Source organism: Haliotis asinina, chromosome 8 (genome assembly GCF_037392515.1).
Source record: "Haliotis asinina isolate JCU_RB_2024 chromosome 8, JCU_Hal_asi_v2, whole genome shotgun sequence".
Classification (NCBI taxonomy): Eukaryota; Metazoa; Mollusca; class Gastropoda; order Lepetellida; family Haliotidae; genus Haliotis; species Haliotis asinina.
In genome coordinates, this window is record NC_090287.1 from 26,969,323 (window position 1) to 26,991,664 (window position 22,342).

General features: G+C 36.7%; 1 protein-coding gene across 13 annotated transcripts in view; it reads right to left on the reverse strand.

Annotated features, from left to right (window-relative positions):
• Positions 1–72: 72 nt before the first annotated feature.
• Positions 73–22,342, reverse strand: part of LOC137293924 (metastasis-associated protein MTA3-like) — a 41,111-nt gene continuing 18,841 nt past the window's right edge. For 2 of the 13 annotated variants that reach the window (XM_067824779.1, XM_067824782.1), the window contains 17 exons: positions 20,175–20,665; positions 19,046–19,163; positions 17,851–17,953; positions 17,089–17,188; positions 15,774–15,962; positions 15,470–15,544; positions 15,182–15,240; positions 14,894–14,979; positions 14,305–14,421; positions 13,286–13,318; positions 12,145–12,206; positions 10,658–10,883; positions 5,715–5,855; positions 4,389–4,481; positions 3,828–3,901; positions 2,171–2,310; positions 73–1,800 (listed from right to left, as the gene is read on the reverse strand). In XM_067824779.1, the coding sequence (XP_067680880.1) occupies positions 1,659–1,800; positions 2,171–2,310; positions 3,828–3,901; positions 4,389–4,481; positions 5,715–5,855; positions 10,658–10,883; positions 12,145–12,206; positions 13,286–13,318; positions 14,305–14,421; positions 14,894–14,979; positions 15,182–15,240; positions 15,470–15,544; positions 15,774–15,962; positions 17,089–17,188; positions 17,851–17,953; positions 19,046–19,163; positions 20,175–20,665 (2,249 nt within the window). In that variant the 3' untranslated portion in view covers positions 73–1,658. Of the gene's footprint in view, positions 1,801–2,170; positions 2,311–3,827; positions 3,902–4,388; positions 4,482–5,660; positions 5,856–7,525; positions 10,884–12,144; positions 12,207–13,285; positions 13,319–14,271; positions 14,422–14,893; positions 14,980–15,181; positions 15,241–15,469; positions 15,545–15,773; positions 15,963–17,088; positions 17,189–17,850; positions 17,954–19,045; positions 19,164–20,174; positions 20,666–22,342 lie in introns of those variants that run through there. The other 11 variants (XM_067824772.1, XM_067824777.1, XM_067824771.1 and 8 more) reach the window with 8 other exon arrangements.

Below are 22,342 nucleotides of genomic sequence, written 5' to 3' on the forward strand. Positions count from 1 at the left end.
TTTGCTAAAACCCGAGTTAATCCACTCACTCAAACTCAGGAACATTTTTCTATCTAAGATGGAGAACAAACATTTTTAATCGAAATAGTTTTATTAACTTGAGTGTGTATGAATTAACCAAACGTACAATATGGCCGCCTGCCAGATGGTAATGACATGTGAAGTCAGTTTAACCATGGTAACAGATTTTGCATAAAATAAATAATTCATCTGATGAGAGCATACTACAGGTGTAATGATGCTCATCCAAACACATCAGCATTTACACGAGGAATCAACAGGCAAAACTGTTGATCGACATACTTGGGCTTTCTTGAAATCAATTGGTTTTACAACTCTTAGTAAATTCTGGTTTATTACAGCAACAGAGAGGACCTAAACTCTTTAACCTAACAGTCACATGATAACAGCTTACTGTTGCTAAGACACAGACTAAGCATAACATTCTGTAAGGTTACTGCATATCCTCTGGCTGAACTACTGATACTTTGACAAAAAAGGTTTAATGGCGATAATATGGATTGTTTATTCAAAACTGTGGTCACTTAAAAATGACTTGTACATTAATGTTGCAGTAGGCATGTTATTTGGAAACAAGAAGAATGAACACAATATGTCGGGATGATTACTTAGTAATTAAATGAAAAGGAACTGGAGAGAATTTGGGAAACTGTTCCTGTAATTGTTTCAGAATAATCAAGTGACTAAACCTTTGTAACACCAAACCTGGTGTGACAAAAGTAGACTGGTTACCTTGAGGCACATACTGAAGTTAACAGTTTTGACATGGGATATCAGCCTACATAAATGATCTTGTGTAAAATTCTATTCAAGTGATGAGGTGTCCAGAACATCTGAGTCCAGAGAATAAGCAGTTCAGTTGACAGTATGTACAAAGTAATATGACAGCAATTCAAACTTCTCACCATTTTGAGACATGTATGTAAAGCAAGTATCATACTCAATGCTGACTATGCATATAAAATATTTAAGTTAATACTGATATTAACAAAACTGCATTTCAGAATGCGTAACTTGACTCATTCACAAAACAATACGACCAGTGAATAAGTTATAATTTTCTCACCATTCCAGGTGTATGGAATGTCGAATATTTGATATTCTACACCAAGACTGCATTGATTGATGTGATTCACTGATCCCGTTGAGCATAAGAAATAAATGTTGGTTGCACAACACACCAATACAGATTGCACAACGGAGCAATGAAGATCACACAACGTTGACTGTTTCAGCACCATGATAAAGAAGTCAAACCTTAACAAGCATATCTAAGCAGCACTAGTTAGGTCACAACAAGCATACTTAATCTTGAGCATGTTAATGTCAGTTTTATAACTGATATGCTTCTCTTAAACAATAACTATATTTGTATTTGGAAGGGACATTTTAAGAATATCTTAAAAGAAACCAGACTGGTTCAGCTAAAGGAACACAAGACTTCTTACAAATTATGAAAAGAAGCTCAGGAATTAGAGAAACGGCAAGACCACTGAGTCTTTAATGAGAAACTGTTGATATGAAGTGTTGACATATAAACCAAAGTGGTGTCAAAATATCCACTTGGTTCAACTGGCAGTGACAACAAACACAAGTCCACTCTGCTCAATGATGCAACACAAGGTCATCTTCCAGCTTCAGTCCAACACAACCACTTCCTGTTTGTGTTCTGGTCGAGGAACCTCAATTGTTGGCATGGGGATCTGGAGCAGCAAGCCACGCCAGGGGTTGCGAGCTGCACGCTTCACTGCATGGTGGCTAACCTGGTGCCTAAGCTTCCTGGAATAAAAAGTAACCTTCTGAACCAAGTCTTTCCATGAACCAAAAAACACTCAGGCTGGTTTTCACAAGGTGGACATAACAATACATGGACTTAACTGTTTTCTGCAAAGACTTAACCAATTTAATGCTTCTTGATAATGATAGGTCCTCCCTCTTCAGCCAAATAGAGATATTACACAAATATCACATAATGGATAGTGTTTTTGATGCTATAGGGTAAATATGCAAATGAGGTCACTAAGGTAGAAGTCCCAAAAATGTTTAGAAGGGTGTGGTGGGTTGAAGAAAGAGAGAGGCAGAATCACACTTTTGTGCGATATAGTTCATAATACTGAGTGCCTTGTTAAATGTCTTAAGTGACCCTGACCTTGTAGCTTCTGTAGCAACAAAGTATACATCGTCAGGTGCATCAATCCAGCTGATCATGTGCATCTTGTAGCCACCTCGAACACCTGGTGTCTTGCTGCGACCATTCTTGAAAGTGCTGTGGTTGATCACGCTACCTCGCTGTAAGCAGTTACATAGAACTCTTCACAGAGATCTTTCAACAATACTTCACTTAAAAAGCAACATTTTAATAATATATAGGCTGAATGGGGAAGGGCACACAAAAAATCGTAAGTATTCTAAGTTCATAGCAACGTTATGAAATACACACTAATTTTTCTAACACCGCAGAACACTAAGTTGAAATGTTATGTCATCATATGGCAGGGTTATCTTCTCCTCCTCCAAACAAAGCAAGACAGAAAGGTTTATTTTTTTAAGTAAACATACCCTTGAGGGTACACACAGAAACATGCTTGCAAAAATAACTGGTCGAATGAAAAAGTAAAATAAGACAAAATTGTATCCAGAGACATTGATGCTCCACTGTTTTTGGAAACATTCCCTCCACTGAGTGTGCTCTAGTGATTAATTTCTACTAAACAAGTTCCATAAACATCTATGCCACTATGAGATGCACACCTTTCGAGTCCTAATGAAACACATGTATAAGCTCAATCAATTCTGCTGAGCAGTTTTTGTGAAGAAGTGGATAGACTTAATTCCTTATTTCACTATCATCAGACAGAAATTCCACAAAATATATCTCTAAACATACAAAAAAGTATAAAGTACAAAAACAAAATATGAGATGCACCCCTTTAGAGTCTCTTTAAAAGACTTGTGTAAGCTAAACGAGTTTTGTGCTGTGGTTTTGGGGCAGATGTTGATAGAGTACACCCCCTGTTGTATTGGATGAATAGAACCAAATCAACCAAGTTCAAACATCTGTATATGTGACAAAATTAAAAATTACATGAACAAGGTATGAGATGCACACCTTTAGAGTCCCAAGGAAACACACGTAGAAGCTAAATCAATTCTGTTGAGCAGCTTTTGTGGAGAAGTGGATAGACTTCATCCCCTATAACACTATATTCAGAGAGAAATTCAACAAAATTTAAGTAAGTTCAAATGGCATTAAAACTGAAAAAAAATAATGAAAAAAACACAAAATCAAAATATGAAATGCACACCTTTAGAGTCCTATAAAGTAGATTTGTGATCAAAATGAATTCTATAAAGTAGATCTTGAGAAGAGGATAACATACACTCTCCTCCCCACTTTGTCCCCTATCATCAGAAATTTAGAAATTTAGCAATATGTACATAAGTTCAAATGTCTCTAAACTAACAAAAACAATCCAAAAATATGAGCTGCACACCATCAGAGTCCAAACAAAGCCCATGTAAAAGTTCACTGAATTCCATACAATAGTTTTCAAGAAGTGGATAGAGTACTTCCTTGTTTCGTATGGACAGAGAGACAGACACGAAGGGTAACCCTATATGCCCCCTGCAATATGTGGCAGGGGCATAAAAATATAATAAAGTGGTCCTTCACTTCTCATGAGTAGGTTTCTATTACTATTATTTCATGAGTATTTTTTATAACAATGCTATATTCAGAAAGGCCAAAATCAATAGACAGGTACTTGTTGAGCAAACAGTATAGAGAGAAGTCTTGGTATACATACTATTGTGGGAACTGTCCGAAGTGCTGACCCAACTTGGCGGATAACTCCTAGGCTAGGGCGCTTAGCACTGGGAGCTAACAAAGCAAAAACAGTGATCAACACAGATGTCAAAGATTTATCATTAATCATGTGCCTTGCCACTTCTTTGCCTGTGCTACACACAAGGCACACTATTTTCAAACTAAAGTGATTTTGTGCCTTTTGTGCTCAAATCTGATTCATTCTTGTTCATGGCCTGATAGTCTGATACTTACACAAACATTTATCAAGGCGTAATATGTTTGGTTGCTTCCAAAACCGTTTCCTCCCATGGTACTTCATTCAGAGTGTCCCCAAATCCTTAACTTTTACCATGTTGGCCTGAAAATGACCTCTCAACCTTCAGGCCTTCAACACTATCAAATATCAGTATCACTTACAGTTGTACATGATACTGAAAAGATATGGAGTAACTGTTTCTTTCGTAAGGAAAAAGAGCATGTTAATCTAAAAAACCTCTTTCATGAACATAGTATTGTTACTTTGCTGAACAGATACATCAACTGACGAGGGACAACTCACGTATATCTATCCCATTGCTCTGCTCATAACCTCTTTTCTTCATGATTGACGGTCCGGCTGTTGATGTCTGAATTGTCTCCGGGATTCTGTGTGCTGGTGCCATCATAATTACAGTTATTACAATAATTGAAAACTAATACAGACATAAAATAGGATAATCCATATTTTGTACTCAAATTATGCATCTCTGCATCATGTTGAATTGCATATTGTCTTACTGTGATTTACTGGAGTGCCGTGAAGATAAGTGCTAATGTTCACCCCTTAAATCTATTGTCACTAATTTTGTATTTCCAAAATTGAACATTTAAATATACACCGGATAAATGATTAAAGTTAATTATTGATTTAACGTATCAACTGTTTTGCAGCATAAAAATACTGAAACAAAATTTCAAAGAATCTTTAAATAACATGCTAACTTATGTCATTTATGCACAAACATTATGACGAACGCCTAACATACAAATATACTGCAAAACATACAAAGGTGAGAAGCATGAACAATGCCACACAAGCTTGCTCACAAGATTACAATCAACACAACCTAAAGAGTCTTATCCAAGCTTTGCTCATTTGTAGCCATTAGCCTTATGGACTTTCTGAGTCAAAAATCTGTCAGTTGATGTATTACAAGTATGAACAGATTCAAGTCAAGAAAGGAGGGACAATCAGATGACGAAGTTCAGCTGATGATTTTGCAGAAGTTTTAGAAAATTAGGGGACAGTTCAAATATTATACACTATAAAAAGAATAAAAAATGAAAACTTGAACAAAAAAGAATCAGACATTCATTTTGGAGATACGTTTCACACAAATCATCACTTTGGAAAAGATGTCAACATCACAGAGCACTCCAATCTGGAAAAAGAAGCCATATTCTTAACTTCTTGCACATTTAAGAGTTAAGTTTGCTTCAATAAATTTGTATTTCTATCGTCTGCTTTAGATCAGAACAATTCAGTTTGTGATGGGAGGAAGACAGTTTTCGATGGGAACAAGTCATGAAACAGTCCATTTTCAACTTACCATAGACATGGGAAAGTCAGCTTTGGATGGGAACAAGCCACTTTTTATACAGAACAATTCAGCTATAGATGGGAGTAAGCATGCAAGGTTAATACTGAACAAGGCAGCCTTTGAAAGGTACGGAAATGGACTAAAATGCTGGACTGATTAGTTGACGATCCTGTGATAAGAAGACTAGAAGCTTACTTACAGCATTCTGTATCTACTGCTACAACACAGACAAGAGGTTTAAGGTAACTTACGTGGTGGGTGAGGTGGGGCAGGGAAGGATATCCTCTGTTCTCCACGAGGCTCACCTGACTTTCGACTTAGCAAAGAGGGTTTCTCTACACTGGTGTCTATGCCAAGACGACACACTACAGGTTCCATTGTCAAGCCACGAATCTTTCCCGTTGTGGGCAGTTCTATCTTCCCAACCTCTGTCACACGGCCAGAGCCTGTAGGAAAGACTTAATATGAGAAATGTGTAACCACACAGAAAACAAAAAATTAAACCCACAGATAAACACAACATAAAAATTTGTGATTTTTACAAAGTTTTATTGTTGATGAGAAGAAACTGAAGAGCAAAATCCCCAAAACTTGTGTCAATGAAAATAAAGACAAGAAACAGCAGATACTTTACAGAAGCAATGGACGATTATTATCAGCAGAAAGAGCATAAGAAGCCTAACTGTCTGACACAGTAGCCACGAGGAGGAGACTATATGTGACAGTCTGCTGTACGTAGGTCTTACTACAGAGTAGTTTAAAGTTTTGGAAGAGGGATTGTATAGAGAGCTATACCTGTCTCACTCACTTCTTTGCTTGTAGGACGAGCAGGTGGCCCTTCTCTTTCTCTCTCTCTGCTATACAGCATTCACAGGGTGCCTGGTCTCTAATCTCAGGAACATTTTAGTGGTGGAGATAGTTTTGCAAGGGAAATTGGTCACGTTACTGGAGATTTATGTGCAGAAGTTGATGTTGCCACCAGACTGTCACATACACTTGTTTTCAATTTCTGCACTTTGCCAAATATAGGAATGATTGTTTGTGAGAAGCTCGGCTTTTATTGCAAAGTTAGTATTAAGCTATCAGAGAACAACTGCTATTTGACAAGCCAGAAGCAATATCTAAGAAATTGGAAAAGAAAATACATAAAGGAAGAAAATAAAAATACATGATAATTACGATTCGGCATGAATGATTTCAAAGTCATGAAAGAAACAGCCATCGCCCACTAAATATAACATTCCAGAGATTATCCAAGACACAGGCACCCTTCATTGATGAAGACATCTTCCCCTAGACGGCCTCTTGGCTACCACAGTACATGTGCTTAGTGCTGGTCAGATAGAACATTGTACAACTTGGATACAATAAACAACAGTCAATGAGCAAAGTTCCCTGTTAAAAAATTTGTAGGCAGATTCCTGAGGATTTTTTCCCATTTTACTTGGCTATATTTCTTTAAATGTTTTAAAATTATTTTGGATTGCCAAATCCTTTAAACAGGAAAGCCACCACGAAAAATTTTTCAAGAAAAACTATTATTAGTTCTACAGGTTCATTCTGGGAGTCAGAACTTGAATGCTTGGAGTTTTCTCACTGATGCATAGAACCAAGGAATTGTTCAAAGAACTATTCACATCTCTGTGGCCATGCATCACACATCGACATCACAACATATTTTAACAATACTGTGACCAAAGAAATCATTGCTCACCAAGTGTAATCAAAGGCAAGAATATACACAGCTGCGGACATCCACCCAATCTTTATTGAACATGCAGTTAACATAAGACAGAGAAATTTGGAGATCATATTTGGAAGAAGTAAGTATCTACAGGACAGACAAGACATCTTCCTGTAGGTTTCTTGTTCAGGATGTTTGGTCACATCAATGGGAAAGCTGTGCATGGAAGACTTACAAGCTCCCAAACTTCAACATTAACCACGGACCCTGAGCAAATAAGAATTACACATATCTCACATGAAACCAAAACTTTACTGAAACAGGGACCATTCCTCTGAAGATGAATTACATGCTGATAATGATTGTAGCACCGTTTCACCAGAATCCTGAAAATCGTAAGAGATTTTCACAGAAAGAAAGGACTAAAACTAGTTGTGATGTTTTTGTTGAATTTTATTGCTGACAAGTGTTACAAGGCTATGTTACATGGCTGTTGGTTGTCTATACACACATGCAAGTGATCTAACTAGATGATGATGATGATGACACTACTTAATATCACTGATGGAAGACAACATGAGTGATGATACTAGGACCAAGATAAGAAAACCTGTACAAATGTTATAGAAAAATGTCCAACTTGGTACATACAATGCTTAAGGAGGAACTCAACATCAAGCTATGTTACTACATCTAGATACACAAACATTGGCAAAATAGTCAAAGTATGGTTTCAGGACAAATAATTCTTAAATATTGAATAGCACGAAAATCCATATCCTACACATGATAGACTACAATGAAATTCTACAGTGAATGGATAGTGGTTCGAGTTTGTTCTTCACAACCCACAATGCCCAGCCAGCTTCTCGTGTCAGTACGAAACTTCATTCCTACCAACATCTTGGTTTTGATTATTAAAACCCAAGCTTTTTCTCGTGACTATATTATTGCTTTCTTTAACTACAGATTGACAACAAACTATAATTATCTGAACCAAACATTATTTGGAAGTCCAACCAGAAAATACTGACAAGTAAAGAGCCTTTTTATAGCTGTCGAACAAGGCAATGTCGTGCATCAGATTTTAGGATATTTTGATTTAACTATTTCATAAGACAAAGGATCTCTTTAATTGCATTCATAAACTGTTAACGAGGAAATCAAACACTGTCACAAACCAACAATTCATCCATTCAGCTACCTCAACCATTCTCATGAACTTTTATTGCAAATCTCATCATGAAACAGTTGTCCAAATCAAGAAATTAGACCATGTTCAGTACCTAACCCCGCGCCCCCCCCCCCCCCACCCCACCCCCCTTAAATATGTGTTCTTACAACTGTCAAAACCATTGGCCGCAGTTTTCAAGAATCAACCAAAAGTCATCATGGCTCCAAAGTGAAATGAAAACATGAAAAACTGCCACGGTTCCAAATCAATTATTCTATGGAAATATACCCGGTCTACCACCTGTTGGGGAAGGCACAACAGCATTCGTCAGGAGGAAATCCATACATCTAACTGCTAAACAACTATTGCTGATAAATCAACAGTGTTACATATTTCACTGAATGCCAAAAACTATCATATCAAAATTCAGCTGTGTATAAATGTATTTGTATTACCCAAGGGAAAGTGAAAATGTCACTTCCCACACACTCCACCACCATCCGTATGCATTGACATCATTAAAACATTCTTGTGACTTTAGGTCGTAATGTCAGAGCTGAAAAGTGTCGACATTATTAAGAAATTGTGGTTTTGAGGACTATGATCATGATTTTCCAAAGGGGAGCTCGAAACAGCAAGAAATGATGAAATTACATTACATTTTACACTTGCATGTACGTAAAACTGATTTTACGAAGCTCATGTTTTTTATTATCTCTACTATAAGATGATGGTGTGCAAGTGAATGCAGGCATGGTTTAACAGTCTGAACGTTTGACTCTGTATTTGTAAGAGCAGGCTTTAATTGAGATGGCCTGGATGTATTACTTGGCTGCAGCATGTTTATGTACAGTTTATATCTGTCTGAAACCTAACACCAATTCAGTGGTTTGAATGCTGCATGTTTTCATATTATCCACAGAGCAAATAATGTGATGCCCAATTGTTCTTTTCATATTTGAGTAAAAATTGAAAACAATTCTCAACTGGAGCAAAACAGTTAATTTCAGATAACTCATCACTCAACTCTTTCCATAATGAGCACAGTTTTACTGGCAAGAAGTTGAATAAGACTGAGTTTATGAAGAAATTCACACTCACTGTCTCAGAAAAACTTAAAAATAGTTAGCATTAATACTCAATACACGGTATAAATAGATAACACACTAAGGCCAGAAGCTGATAGGAAAACAAGCCTTCCCTGAAGGACAAGAATACAAAGTTAGCAAAGAAAATAACACACAATGCCCTAGTACCAGAAGCCCCGAGAGATAGGGTCTGCACACCATTGGTATCTGTTAGCGTCAGAATAAGTTATAAAGTTACACATATCATTGTCATGCAGCTGCTCCACAGAACAGCACTGTGAGGGGTATGATATCGAGGAATGGAGGAAACCTTGCTGTTAACGGTAAAAGAACAATTATTTTGAAATACTGGACACCCTTTATCAAACAAAAATCTTTTACAAAACCTTTCAGTTCTTCACAAAGATATACAAACAGTACGTTCAAACACTGTCAAATATGAAATTACATTTTCAAATGAATATCATTTTAAAATGTAAATTTGTATTATTTTTTTGTCCTCGATAAAAAAGTATGAAATGTTGACATGTGATGTATTGCTAGATTATCATCACAAGCTCCTGTCTCTGCACTCAGGGCACCTGACAGAACTAGGAACATGAATGGATGAAAGGCTACAAAATTCATCAACAACTGTGTTTTCCTCACAAATCTAATTCTACTCTTCATGTACAATTATCAATTGTTCTGGATGAAACAAAATGATGTTGAACTATGCATTTTTATCCTTGGAAATAATGGTGATGAGAAAGATTAACACGTCAGATGATGAGTATGTTCCTAGTTCCAGATGGCACAAAATGTCCTTGAGTTTGTTCGCTTAAAGTTTTCAAAAGTTGGATGACAACTGCCAGGCTTTGCCCACCAAACTGGAGCTTGTAAAGTCACATAATGCAGGCATGTGTATCTGCCAACACAGGATTTTCACAGCAAACAAATCACCATTAATCTGTAACAGTCTTTTGGTGTGTCATCTGCTGCCGTCAAAAGAATTGTTTCTCGAACATGTGGTCGTCATGATGAACCATATTGTCGTCTTGAATTCCCAGACATGTAATCATGGACTCCATCTTCATCGGTTGTGCGTTGGCACAGCATTGATTGGGTTCAAGCGTACATTGTTGGGGGTGCCCGATGACAGGTTGTTAGGGGACACATTGTTACGGGAAACATTATTGGGGGACATGTTGTTGCTTGCTCTCTCAAATATAGGTTTGGAAGCAATCATCTCTACATCAGACCTATCATAGTCACTGTAATCATTCTTATCTGAATAGTTGGCGACAAGCCCATTCAACTTACATTCTTGCTTGATAGCAGCAATGTTTATGGGTATGAATGGACATCGGGCCGCATGTCTTGGGCGCAGGATATCCTTGCAGAGTCGGCGAGAGATTCTGGTTAGCGGTGTAGTGACAAGACAAAAAGCTGCTCGGGTCTTCATGACTGGTCGGGGGCTACCTGACCTGATAGCCAATCCATGAGCTGTTGCCAGGTGTCGTGCCAAGTGTGCCTTCAATTTGAAGTCCTGCATTAAAGTCAGGTCATTCAATCACAAACTGCTCACAAGCATCATGCAATGAACAACAACATGCACTGTGGCCAACATCATTAGGGGAAAGTATTAGTTCAAGCAATCTCTATTTCTGTCCATTGGACTGTTTATTGTCAGAAGGATCAAATAAATTTGAAAGAGGGTAATTGAGTATGATAAAATTCATCCTGAAATATTTGACTCTCTGCTGGCAACAGTACATGATACAACACCAAATTAACAAGCTAAGAAATCAGAAATTATTATTTCTTTTAACATTTAACCAGCAGCCATTTGGAAAGGGAAGAGAGAAATCTGTTTTCATGAACCAAAATTTGCAGCAAGAATTTTCAAAAAGTCACAGTAACACATACATCAGTCAGAAAATACAACCAAGTGTGTTGGACCACTATAAATATATAATACAAAAGGGGATTTATCATTTGTATACAAGGATTAATTGATACAACTAAATACAAGACAATATATACTACATATTGAGAATTGGAGCTACATTTTGATAATACCAATTATCAGCCAAAAGGTCACTCTTATTTAATCAGCTGAACAATAAGAAATGACATGAATGCACACTGCAAGCCAACAATACAACATACAGGCATGAAAATCTGTCTCATTCACGACATGACAACATTACAATCCAGTAAGTTTTCAAAATGATATATTAGCCACCCAAATCACTTCTATTAAACATTTGGCCATATCGTGTAGGTATTATTTTCTTCTGTACAGTACATTTTGTGTATGTAGTTCTTAGTCTTGGTAATTATCTTCATTAGAGAAATTTAATGGCCACTGAATGATAACCATCAAACTATTCTATGTCAATGCTGTTGAAATTTTCATTCTGACAAAGGTTTCTTCTTCAGGGAATGTTAAGTCAAGCAGTGATGGATGAATTATGAATGCAGTGTCTAAACATACACAGTAATTAAACTATAGAAAATCAGCAAGGACTGATTACCTGAGGATGTCAGTATCTAATCTGCACTCGGTAGTAGAAAAGAACCTCAGCTCTACAACAATCTTATCACAAACAGCCCAACTCTCATTAACTGCACACACAATCTTAAGGGAATGAAATTATTCTCAAAAGACTCCTGTTTCACGACACTTTTGTACATAAACAGTGACCAACTCTCTACCCTTGAATGTTTCCGTACTTCTGAAACTATACATACCCAAACACATTCAAATGACTACTACACTTAACAATACACACACTGACACTTACCTTGCCGCAACCAGAAATGGTACATCGGTGGCTCCGAATGGCATTCATCTGTGCAACCCTCTCTGTAATGTGAACAACAGTTAATGAAGTGAAACCGTTCCCCTGAAGTCTAACACCTGGCAACGTTACTCCAACTTCCAATGGATAGTCCAACCTCATGCATTCACCAGTTTGATAAGCATTTGCAAACACAATTAGTACGGAGTTCTATTTTGTATACTTGACACTACTTCTTACAATGTTCAGTAATATGTTGTGAGCCACTACTGAATATGAAGAAAGAAACAATTTGAAGTACTTATAATGTAATTTTCACCTTCAGCCAAATACTTGGCATTCATAATAATTCTGATAGTTTTCAAAACACTCCCAAAACAAATTTAATAAAGTTCATAGAGATTTTGCTATACAGAAAGAAGTCTTTAGTCAATATCACAGTCCCAAATGTGATCAAGGTAAATTTTGGAGCACCAGACAATTCCATGTTTCTGTTACTGTGGTTTAAAAACTGAATTACAAAGTGCAAAACAAGCCAGTTTTGTTAGCAATTCGAAAAAGGCACTGAAAATATAGAAGGGAATCTTCCAAACATAACAATTACTGCCTGAAAAATAAAGGACTTGTATACTTTAAAAAAAAATAAAAAAATAAAAAATAAATAAAATAAATAAAATAAATAAATAAAAAAAAATTGCACACTTGTTAAACATCTTGTCCACAGAATTTGCAGGGGACTGACCTAGTTAAGTCACATAATTATTATGATGATGTACAATATAAGAGATATTACGTAGCTTTTCATTGGCTGGACATGTTTAAAATTTTAGTTTTCCAAAGCTGGAGTTAAAAACACATGTTAAGCAGCACTCTATATGTACAGATACAGTTAATATAACCCATCATAATCCAAAATAGTATTTCATTCCATTACGACAAAAGCATCTACAAAAGAAGCATCATAAAAATAAATCTGCAGTGACTGTAAAAGCCATTCACATACAGTAGTGCAAACACTGCAAAATATAGTCACAAGGTGTTGGTCTTAATGCCAGGCAACAGATCTGAACACCTCAGTAACTTGTATCCTGGCTGTCTCAACTTAACCAATGAGAACAAGTGTTATATAAGGTGTATGGCTAACCTTGTCTTTGATTGGGTGCAGGTCTCTCACCATCTGCAGGCAGACAGACAGGAAGTGAGTACAAGCAATTAAACAAGAAAGAAATCAAAGCTGAATCAATTGCTACAAACAGAAGAACACTGACATGCAACAACAACGATTATGTACCGACTTTTGATAAAGCAATTATAAATGCCAGTGCTGATATACCAACTGGATATTAAGAAAACCTTCTTTCAACAAAACAATTGCTAAACCTGACACTCAGGAAATAAACTAATAAGGTTTTGATTTTGTTTTCAGTACCATTTGAACATTAAAAGGTTAAGAAATTTAAATATATGTCCTCTATAGGTATACATACTTCAAATGCAAAGGCAAGATTTCTGGTTTCCATGTTCACAAATTCCTCAAAGCAGTATCCTTTCTGGTATTATTTCTACCAATAATTTCCTTAGTGACACCATAAACAAGTTTAAACCTGTAACTATTAATGAATAATGTGTGCAGAGATGCATGTTTCAAAGGTAAACGGAGACTCAATTGCCATGATGTTTTAGTCCAGGAACAAACCAACTGGTGGATGAGAATGAGAGCAGGAACTCCCACTGCCCTGACCTGTAATTACCTAAATTTATTTTGAACTTTCAAGTGGTTCCACTGAAATCTATCTTTCAGTAGTTACAGTGAATCAACTACTGTCAAGTACTGTTATATCAAAAGTTCACCTTCCTTCGCTCTTCCACCACATTCTCAGAGGCATATTCTGTCTAGTATTACACAAGCGAAAAGCAGCAAATCACCACAAAGCAGTATCATACTCAAATGTCATGCATCAAATAAAGAACCCATTGACAAATCTATCAAAATAAAAATCCTACATTGGCTAAACAATAAGTTACATTAATTCCATTATCAACCACATATCCGACCAGACAACACCCTGGAGAATGAACAAAAAACATAAAGTGAGAGTCCGAGGGGGCAATTTGAATAAATTTGAATACCAGTTGGTAAACTATCTCCATAGTTGTTAGTACCTAGCCGCGTAGGCATCTTTAGGCCACCATACTTCTTCCAGTAGGACCAGCAGCTTGAACAGAGGCGACACTGAAGGTGGGAGGGACCCCACGAATACCATTGGCTAGAATGGGCAGCTGAAAACAAAACAACTAACAATTACAGGAAATTGGAGTTTGATATCATTCCAGTCACATTATGGCCATGGATACTGAGGACAACTGTATGTAGTACCAGTGTAGGATATCTAACACAACTCATGGAATTGAGGAGATAGATGTTGTTACACACCACCTTTCCCAACAGCAAATAAACTGTATTTACTGTAACCATATGGGGAAGCAAACTAGGGCCTGTGGCTACATTATCGTTGATTACAGGACATCTACACTTGAGTGCGAAATGGCTCCAACAAATTAACCTTAAGTCTCTTCTATGAAAATATTTTCCAATAAAAACAATATAGAATGGAACAGATAATGATCCCATACTTGAATGTAAGTTACTTGATGACAGTACTACCTGAAATGTTTTTAATTTATGCATTAAAGACTAACTTTAACAAAAGTGTCAAAACTATATCAAGAACATAAACTTTGTGTCACTGACTGTAACAGCTCTCGCAGGCTCTTCCAGACACTTGACCGTCAGCGCCATTCATCTTGTTGGATAGTGCTGCTGGGTTGGGTTTATTGCTGAAATAGTACAACAATCGATAGGCATCTGGTGGTGTGAGCGGCCAGGCTTAATTCTGAGACAGCATCTTTACAGGAATTTCAAACCAGGATTAGAATAAGAAGATTGAAATCAAATGAAAAGACAAACTTTAATCAACTATGGTTTGGTTTTGTTTTACATCAAATCTTACAGTTGAGGTAATGTCAAATCAATACTCACTAGTTGGGAATGTAAACCTGCTTTAGTTTACTTTCTGCTTCAGCAGCTTTTATTCTTTTCTAAAACAAATAAAAAACCAGCCATCAGATACATGTGCATTTTAATCAAATCATCAAGAGTAATGTGATGTACTTGTGTAGAGCAGATTATCTTTGAAAGATTATCTCAAAGTATATACACATATATATACATGTTTCATTATTTATTGAGGTGTGTTGGATTCAGATCAGGGGAGGCTACTGTGTCAGTCTTTTGATAACTGTGATTGTCACTTTCGTATTTACTCACCTGTTGTACGTATCGATCTGTTGTTTTCCACATATAATAGTATTCTATAATACTTTTCAGTGACTTCCAGGGTAGCTAAAAAAGGTAAAAGGCAATAAGTGAGCATAGACAAAACAATTCTGACCAAAACCCATCTTCTTCATACTATTAGACTCAAATTTATTATTCTGAGCAATATGTCACATCACCATGCCATTACATAAGCGATCATAAGAGATATTGAAAGTCATCTACAGATACATTTATAAGCAGAGATAATGATCCCAAATCAAAGTTAACATAATGATCATCTATGAATACATACAAAATCTTGTCGAATATCATTGAAGTCTTTGCCATATTTGTCTAACGCCTCCTCAAAGAGATTTGCCTCCGATGCGGACCACTCTTCCATCTCATCGCGGCAAAGGACAGGGCCTCCTTCTGGCACAAGGCTGGCAACTGCCTTTGCCAAGTCATAATTGTGTTTGTGTAACGTGCACATTGCATGAAACTGTGGAAAAAGAGAGAAAGAATTCAAAGTTCAACAAACACACTTGTGCCAAGATTCTACTTAACTCTGACATGTGGGGATCTAATGTGATTTGTTGCTGGGAGCTGGGCGTGTGTTGCATATGAATGGTCTTTGGCATTGCTACATTACCAGTCCATTCCAAATTAACATTAACACAAATGCACTTCCTATAAACAGTTATTCCCTGGGCTCAGTAGAGGTGTAAAGTCATTAAACAATATGTACTCTGATAATACTGGGACCATATGATATGTATTGCGACAAAGATCATTCACTTTAAGGTTCATATATTTCTTTAACTTTAGCAGCTGAAATCAAACCCTTCACTACTTCCAAGGAGAAATATAGCAGAGTCTGCTATTTATGCCCAGTTAGAAATTAGAGGATCAAAATTTTGAACAGTTTCCATGAATAACATGTTTACACACCAATAAAACTTGCAATAATAAATTATTGCACTACAGGAGTTGATTATCAAAGAATGGCATCGTGCGCATCATATGATGACACAGTACTGTATTGTCGTATCAAAACCTATCCTCTTATAAAAAAGTAGGGGAACTTCATGTGATATGTAGTGGCTTTTGACAGATGATTGGTGTATGGCATGTAATGTGCATGTGTATGATTTTCATTTTAAAACAAATGACTAGAAACAAACACTAACAAATGTGTGATGCAGTATGAGTGTCAAAATGAATGTTCTAAGTGATTTCTCAACCTCGAAACCTGTCAAAATCAAGAATGGGACCCCATGCACGTGTATGGTGCTGTGTTGTGCACCTACATATCAAGCTTTGTGTTTAGGGGGGTAATACAGGGAAATGGTGGTGTATTCACAAGATGTATGTACATGAAACATCTGTCAAAGTTTACGCTTCCTATCCAAATTGAAAGTTCAGGTTCCCCGACTTTTTTTAAGAGTATATATCTATTAAATGTAAGATAAGGGCTGTATCCATAACTAGTGACAAGCTGAACAAAAACAGTTTTACTACTGACTGTTTTTATTCACATTCAACTTACATATGATCTATGCATTTCAGGTACAGTGGCATGTTATATGAAGTAGTCCAAGGAGTTTTGTACAAGGGAAGTAACTCACAAGTGTAATGTCCCTGGATGCAGCAGCTGCACTCATGTGTAGACTAGGTTGGCGAACTGTGCTGGTGCAGTCCAGAGCTCTTGCAAATGTACCCACTGACCTGAAGTAGAGATAAGCCAGTATGTAATGAGAGTGCAAAAGAGTGAGAGTTTTTTGAGTGAGAAAGCATGTCTTGTTGGAGATGAAAATGCATGATGACACTGTCAGGATTCTTTTGATTAGGCATTCTTTAATATTTCTACAAACAGGCGAAAAACTCAATAATGTCATTCAGTCCTCAGAATGGCAAATCACAAAACACTGAAAATTTAGCTTTTGTTCTTTGGGTGTCTTTTACTGCAGATTTACATCAATCTCAAACAGTTGAAAATGAAACCAAAATCCTGGACATCTGTGGATCCTTGGAACATTCTCATGGTTGAGCCCTGTTCCAGAAAAATCAACTAATCAGAAATAGTGTAATCCAGGCAGGACAAACCAATATCTACCCACCGAAAAATAAAAAATAAAAAAAAATAAATGAGAAACAGAAAAGAAAAATCAGATCAGCCTAATTATTGTTTTCTGAATGATTCAAAAGTGAACTCTACCCCTAAATCTAAAAATTTGCAGAAATGACCTCTAGTCCTTGAAAGTATTCAAATGATCCCACAACTATAACAAAGAAAATGAATAGCATGTCTCATCGGTATTCAAATTGAAGACAATAAAAAATCATTTTCATCAAACAATAAGTATAGGTATTACTGTTAAAACTCATACCTGGAAATAATGTTAAACTGATCTACTTCTTTTTCTGCTAATCCATTATCAGGCTGCCATATTAAATCTTCAAGATCAGCTATGACACGACCATCTTTTTCACCTGAGAAAAAAAAAGCATATATGAATTATCACAGTTCTAATAATTGCTTATTTCACATGTAGGGTTGGGTATTGCCAAAAGTTTCATATTGCAGTATGTGTTAGCATACTGCAATGCAATGTTAATGTTTAACACATGGTAAAGGTAATAAGATTACTGTTTCCAATGCCACTGGCCAATGTCAGGACCAAGGTGTGAAAGTACAAGCAATCAATTGAAAATGATTCCAAACCGAAGAATGCACAGCTATATAACTTTTCTTTTGCCTGTGGCACCTACAATGATGTAATTATAATGAGATCAAGGTGATCAAGACATAAGACATCAGAGTGGTAGTAATGTAAAAAACTGACATGATAATGGGCAAATTGTTATAATTTTCTCTTTTTGTTGACAACATCAAGACCAGATCACTTCAGCTTGCACACTGGACTGGATAAACCCATGGTCACATTTTTTGCAAGATTCATAACATTGGGTCTGGGACCAGAAACGGTGAGATGAAAACTGACAATTGACTTCCTGCTGATTTAATGTGGGCCAACAGGCTCAAATGACCACATTAGCTATTCTCCAAACATTCACAGACTTACAAACTTCTCAATCTCATTCTAACACATTGGCTATGATCAAAGTTCAGAATTCTTAGGGTTATGAACGTTTCAAGAATCAAGGCCCTGGTCACATTCTAAAACCATCCAATGCCCAAGGCAGTGAGCCATTTATTACAGGTAGGTGGGATCTATTTACCTCAAACATTATTTGCACTTTTCACATGTACAAGCAAGAAGCAAACTACCCCAAGACCTATATTTTCTAAGCGCTGTTAGTGCCAAAATAGTCGTAAATGCCACACATTAACATTAACTTATGACAATCTTAGCGCTAAGAGCTTAGAAAATCTATCCAATGCCCTATAAAAGCATGGTATCAATATCTTTAAGAAGCTGTAACAAAAGTGTCTCCCCATGTGCATTACCCGTCAACAGAAAATCAGTTAACCTCACTTTATACTTCTGCTTGGAAAACAGTGACTGACAATGAGAATGGAATGGTTTGTTGCCTGGCTGCTAGGAACCTGGAAATACCTACCCTCTTTTAATAATGGTGTGATTTCTGCCTGAAACTTGGAGCCCACTCGGATTTCCCCCTTGTCTGCCAAGAGGGTTTTCTGCTGTGGGTCATAGACTAGTGAGTAGAAAAAGGTATCCTGGCAAGAAACAAAGAAAGTCAGACAGGAGTACAGACAGAGGTAAATATTAGAGAGCATACTGCAAATGAATAACAACTGATATCATCCTTCTAATTACATATTGCTATTCATATGTCACTTTAACATTCACTGGCTTAATATTAAACACAGAGGGAAGAGGATCTCGTATATTGTTTTCGACTTGCAATGTTAACTGGCATCAGATAGCATCTAACTTGGTGTTTGACAGTGAAACTTCACGTTTCACTCATAATAAATGTTCCCAAATCTATTTGGATGTATAACCATCACACTGTATATGACATAGATATGTCATGTATCTCCTATCAGTAACATCTGGTATAAGAAGACATTACTTCTATCAGGTACGGGCAGCAAAAAACATCTAACAGCGTCTCATTTACCATTACCCATACCTACATGTATAACCAGTATATGGCACCCTGGTACAACACATATATCCCATAACATCAAGTTGGCCACAATCCACCTCTAAAGTATATCATAATGTGCTAACAAGTAGACAAAGTCACTTAGTATGACTACCCTATTCAGTTTGTCCATCACTTACAAGTTAAAACTGCTGGATTCTAAGTGAGCGAGTTTAGTTAACTTAGAAATATTCCAGCTATACTGCAGCAGTCTACAAATAATCAAGACTGACAAACAAGTGATCAACTGCATGGGCCTCAATCTATGCATATGTGTCAACCACGTCAGCAAGCCTGACCACCTGATCCCATTAGTCGCCTTTCATGACAAGCATGGTGCACTGAAGATCGACTGGATCTGATATTAACCCAGGATAAGTGAGTGTGTTTGGAGATTAACCATTTCTGTTTCAAGCTATCGATAGTAAAACATGAAACTATACACCTGACTCCTACAACACGATATCGTCTTAAGGAAAATGATCATAGAAAATACACCAGGTAGACTACTTCCCTGTAACAACCAGGAATGCAAGACTATGATTTAATAAACATCAATAATTCACAAGCTACTCACTTCTTTATTCAAGTATGAAAGCAGGGACTCTGTCTCATTGAGTAGTGTGACAACACACTTCCCTCGTATGTGAGTAGCTGGCAAAGTCTCAACCTGCCGCGATAGGAATAATTCTCGATGCTTCAGCTGATGCCTCTGCTTCTCGGTCACCTGGGATTTGTCATTCTTCTCTGATTTTTCAGAATTTTCAGACTTGTTGTCGGCCTTATCAGAGGATGTCTCCATTGATGTTTCTGTTGTAGATGTTGATAGCTGCTGCTCTGACCCTGTCTGTTTGTCGGACTCTTTGTCAGGCTGTTTTTCGGACTGTTTATCAGGCTGTTTATCGGGCTGCTTGTCTGACTGTTTCTCAGACTGTTTGTCAGACTCTTTGTTGGACTGTTTCTCTGACTGTTTGTCCTGCTGCTGTTCTTCATTTGGCTGTGGTGACTGCTGTTGCAGTGGGGGTGGCGATGACTCATCATCCTCTTCATCTCCAACATCCATATCAACTGAAACATCAAGTTGTGAACAACATGAATGAACAGTTAGGGCAAGTCTGAAAAATAAATAACTCTGGTTTTAAATATAAGGTGGATACAAGAAGACAGACTTAACAGAAATATAAAAAACACAGGAGATTAGCCAATACTTAGTATTAAAGTAAAAACACTGCATATCAACAACTCAGTGCCCTGTACCCCTGATCAGTAGGTGTGAGCATGTTCTCTTGAATGACACTGTACTCAGAAACATACCACCTATATGACAGCCCATAATTATCCATGCCTGGGCCTGACCATTAAATGGTTGATATTACAAGATACAAACAATTCTGTCGGTTACACACTAGTCTAACAAGTTGGTCCACTAAATGGCTTCTTACAACCAACACTAGTTCCTAGTTACCTATTTCAACACAGTGATGTGTTCCCAAATCTTTTGTCTCAGCATGAAGTTGCTGAATACAAACAACAATAATCAGTATGACACTGAGATCAAGAAGAATGAAATCCTTCACACAAAGTTGGAGCCACAAAATCAAATCAAAACATTCAAGTTCATAATTAATGTCATAATATCTTTTTCTTCATAAGTTACAACATATCTTTTGTTTGCCAAATTACCATTAACAGTATAAAAAAAAGCATAACCCTAATATATTCTTCAAGAAGCAAAAGTTCACACTGGTTATTAAAATCAATGTTTTCCAAGGTCTCTTAGAGAATTTTGAGACTTTTTCAAGTGGAACTCAAATTCAAGGTCCTTTCAAGGCTGGGGAGTAAATTCAAACCCTTTTCCAGCCTTGCCAACCTTGATTGAAAATCATTTGATTCACAAGCTTTCTGTTACAATCCAGCAAGTTACAGAAAAGGATGAAGTGTTTGGATTCAAACCAATCGACCAGATATCTGCAAGCTATCCCTCAGTCGCCCATGCATTCATGTCCCATGTATAAGGTTTTTTGATGACTGGTGTAAGTTACTTTAAATTCTGGTGTAAACTTATTTCAGTAATGCCATCAAATTGGAGAAGTCACTTGGGATAGTAGAAGGTGAGTAACAATGTTCGTATCACCAACCTATGCTGAACTGTAGGTAACCGTAGATATGCCATATTAATTTACTTGTATCATCTGTTCCCAATCAGGATGACAAAACTCAGGACAGAAATCTCTACTGGCCAAAGGTCTTCAAATCTTATTTCCATCAGTCAGAGGGTTTTCTAATAAGCAGTAGGCATACAGAGACTTACAAGCGTGAATAAAACATATTACTGTATTGCATTTATTGTATAAAAAAAGGAAGAAAAAAACCACCCTGAATGTGACATCAAAGTTTTTTTTGCTTTTTTGCCCTAAAAAAATATGTTTCAGTACAGATGCTATTACCTAGGGCTTAATCATATATTGTGACATTAATCTGAACAGTAACTTTTTGTAGTAATTAAAATCTATAAAACTTCCAATTATCATTCCTCAATCATTAACTCAGTGCCATGAAATCTGTTTTCCCCAAAATTCAAATTTACACTTTTAATGCATCAGTTTAGTTCATAGTTAGCCTGAAATTTTGTTACATTGGTAAGATTTATGTGAACACATCAAGAATTTGTTACTGTGTTTAAGATAAGATAATTGACATATTGATAGTTTCAAATACAAGCCCTATTAACTTTTCCATTTGTAA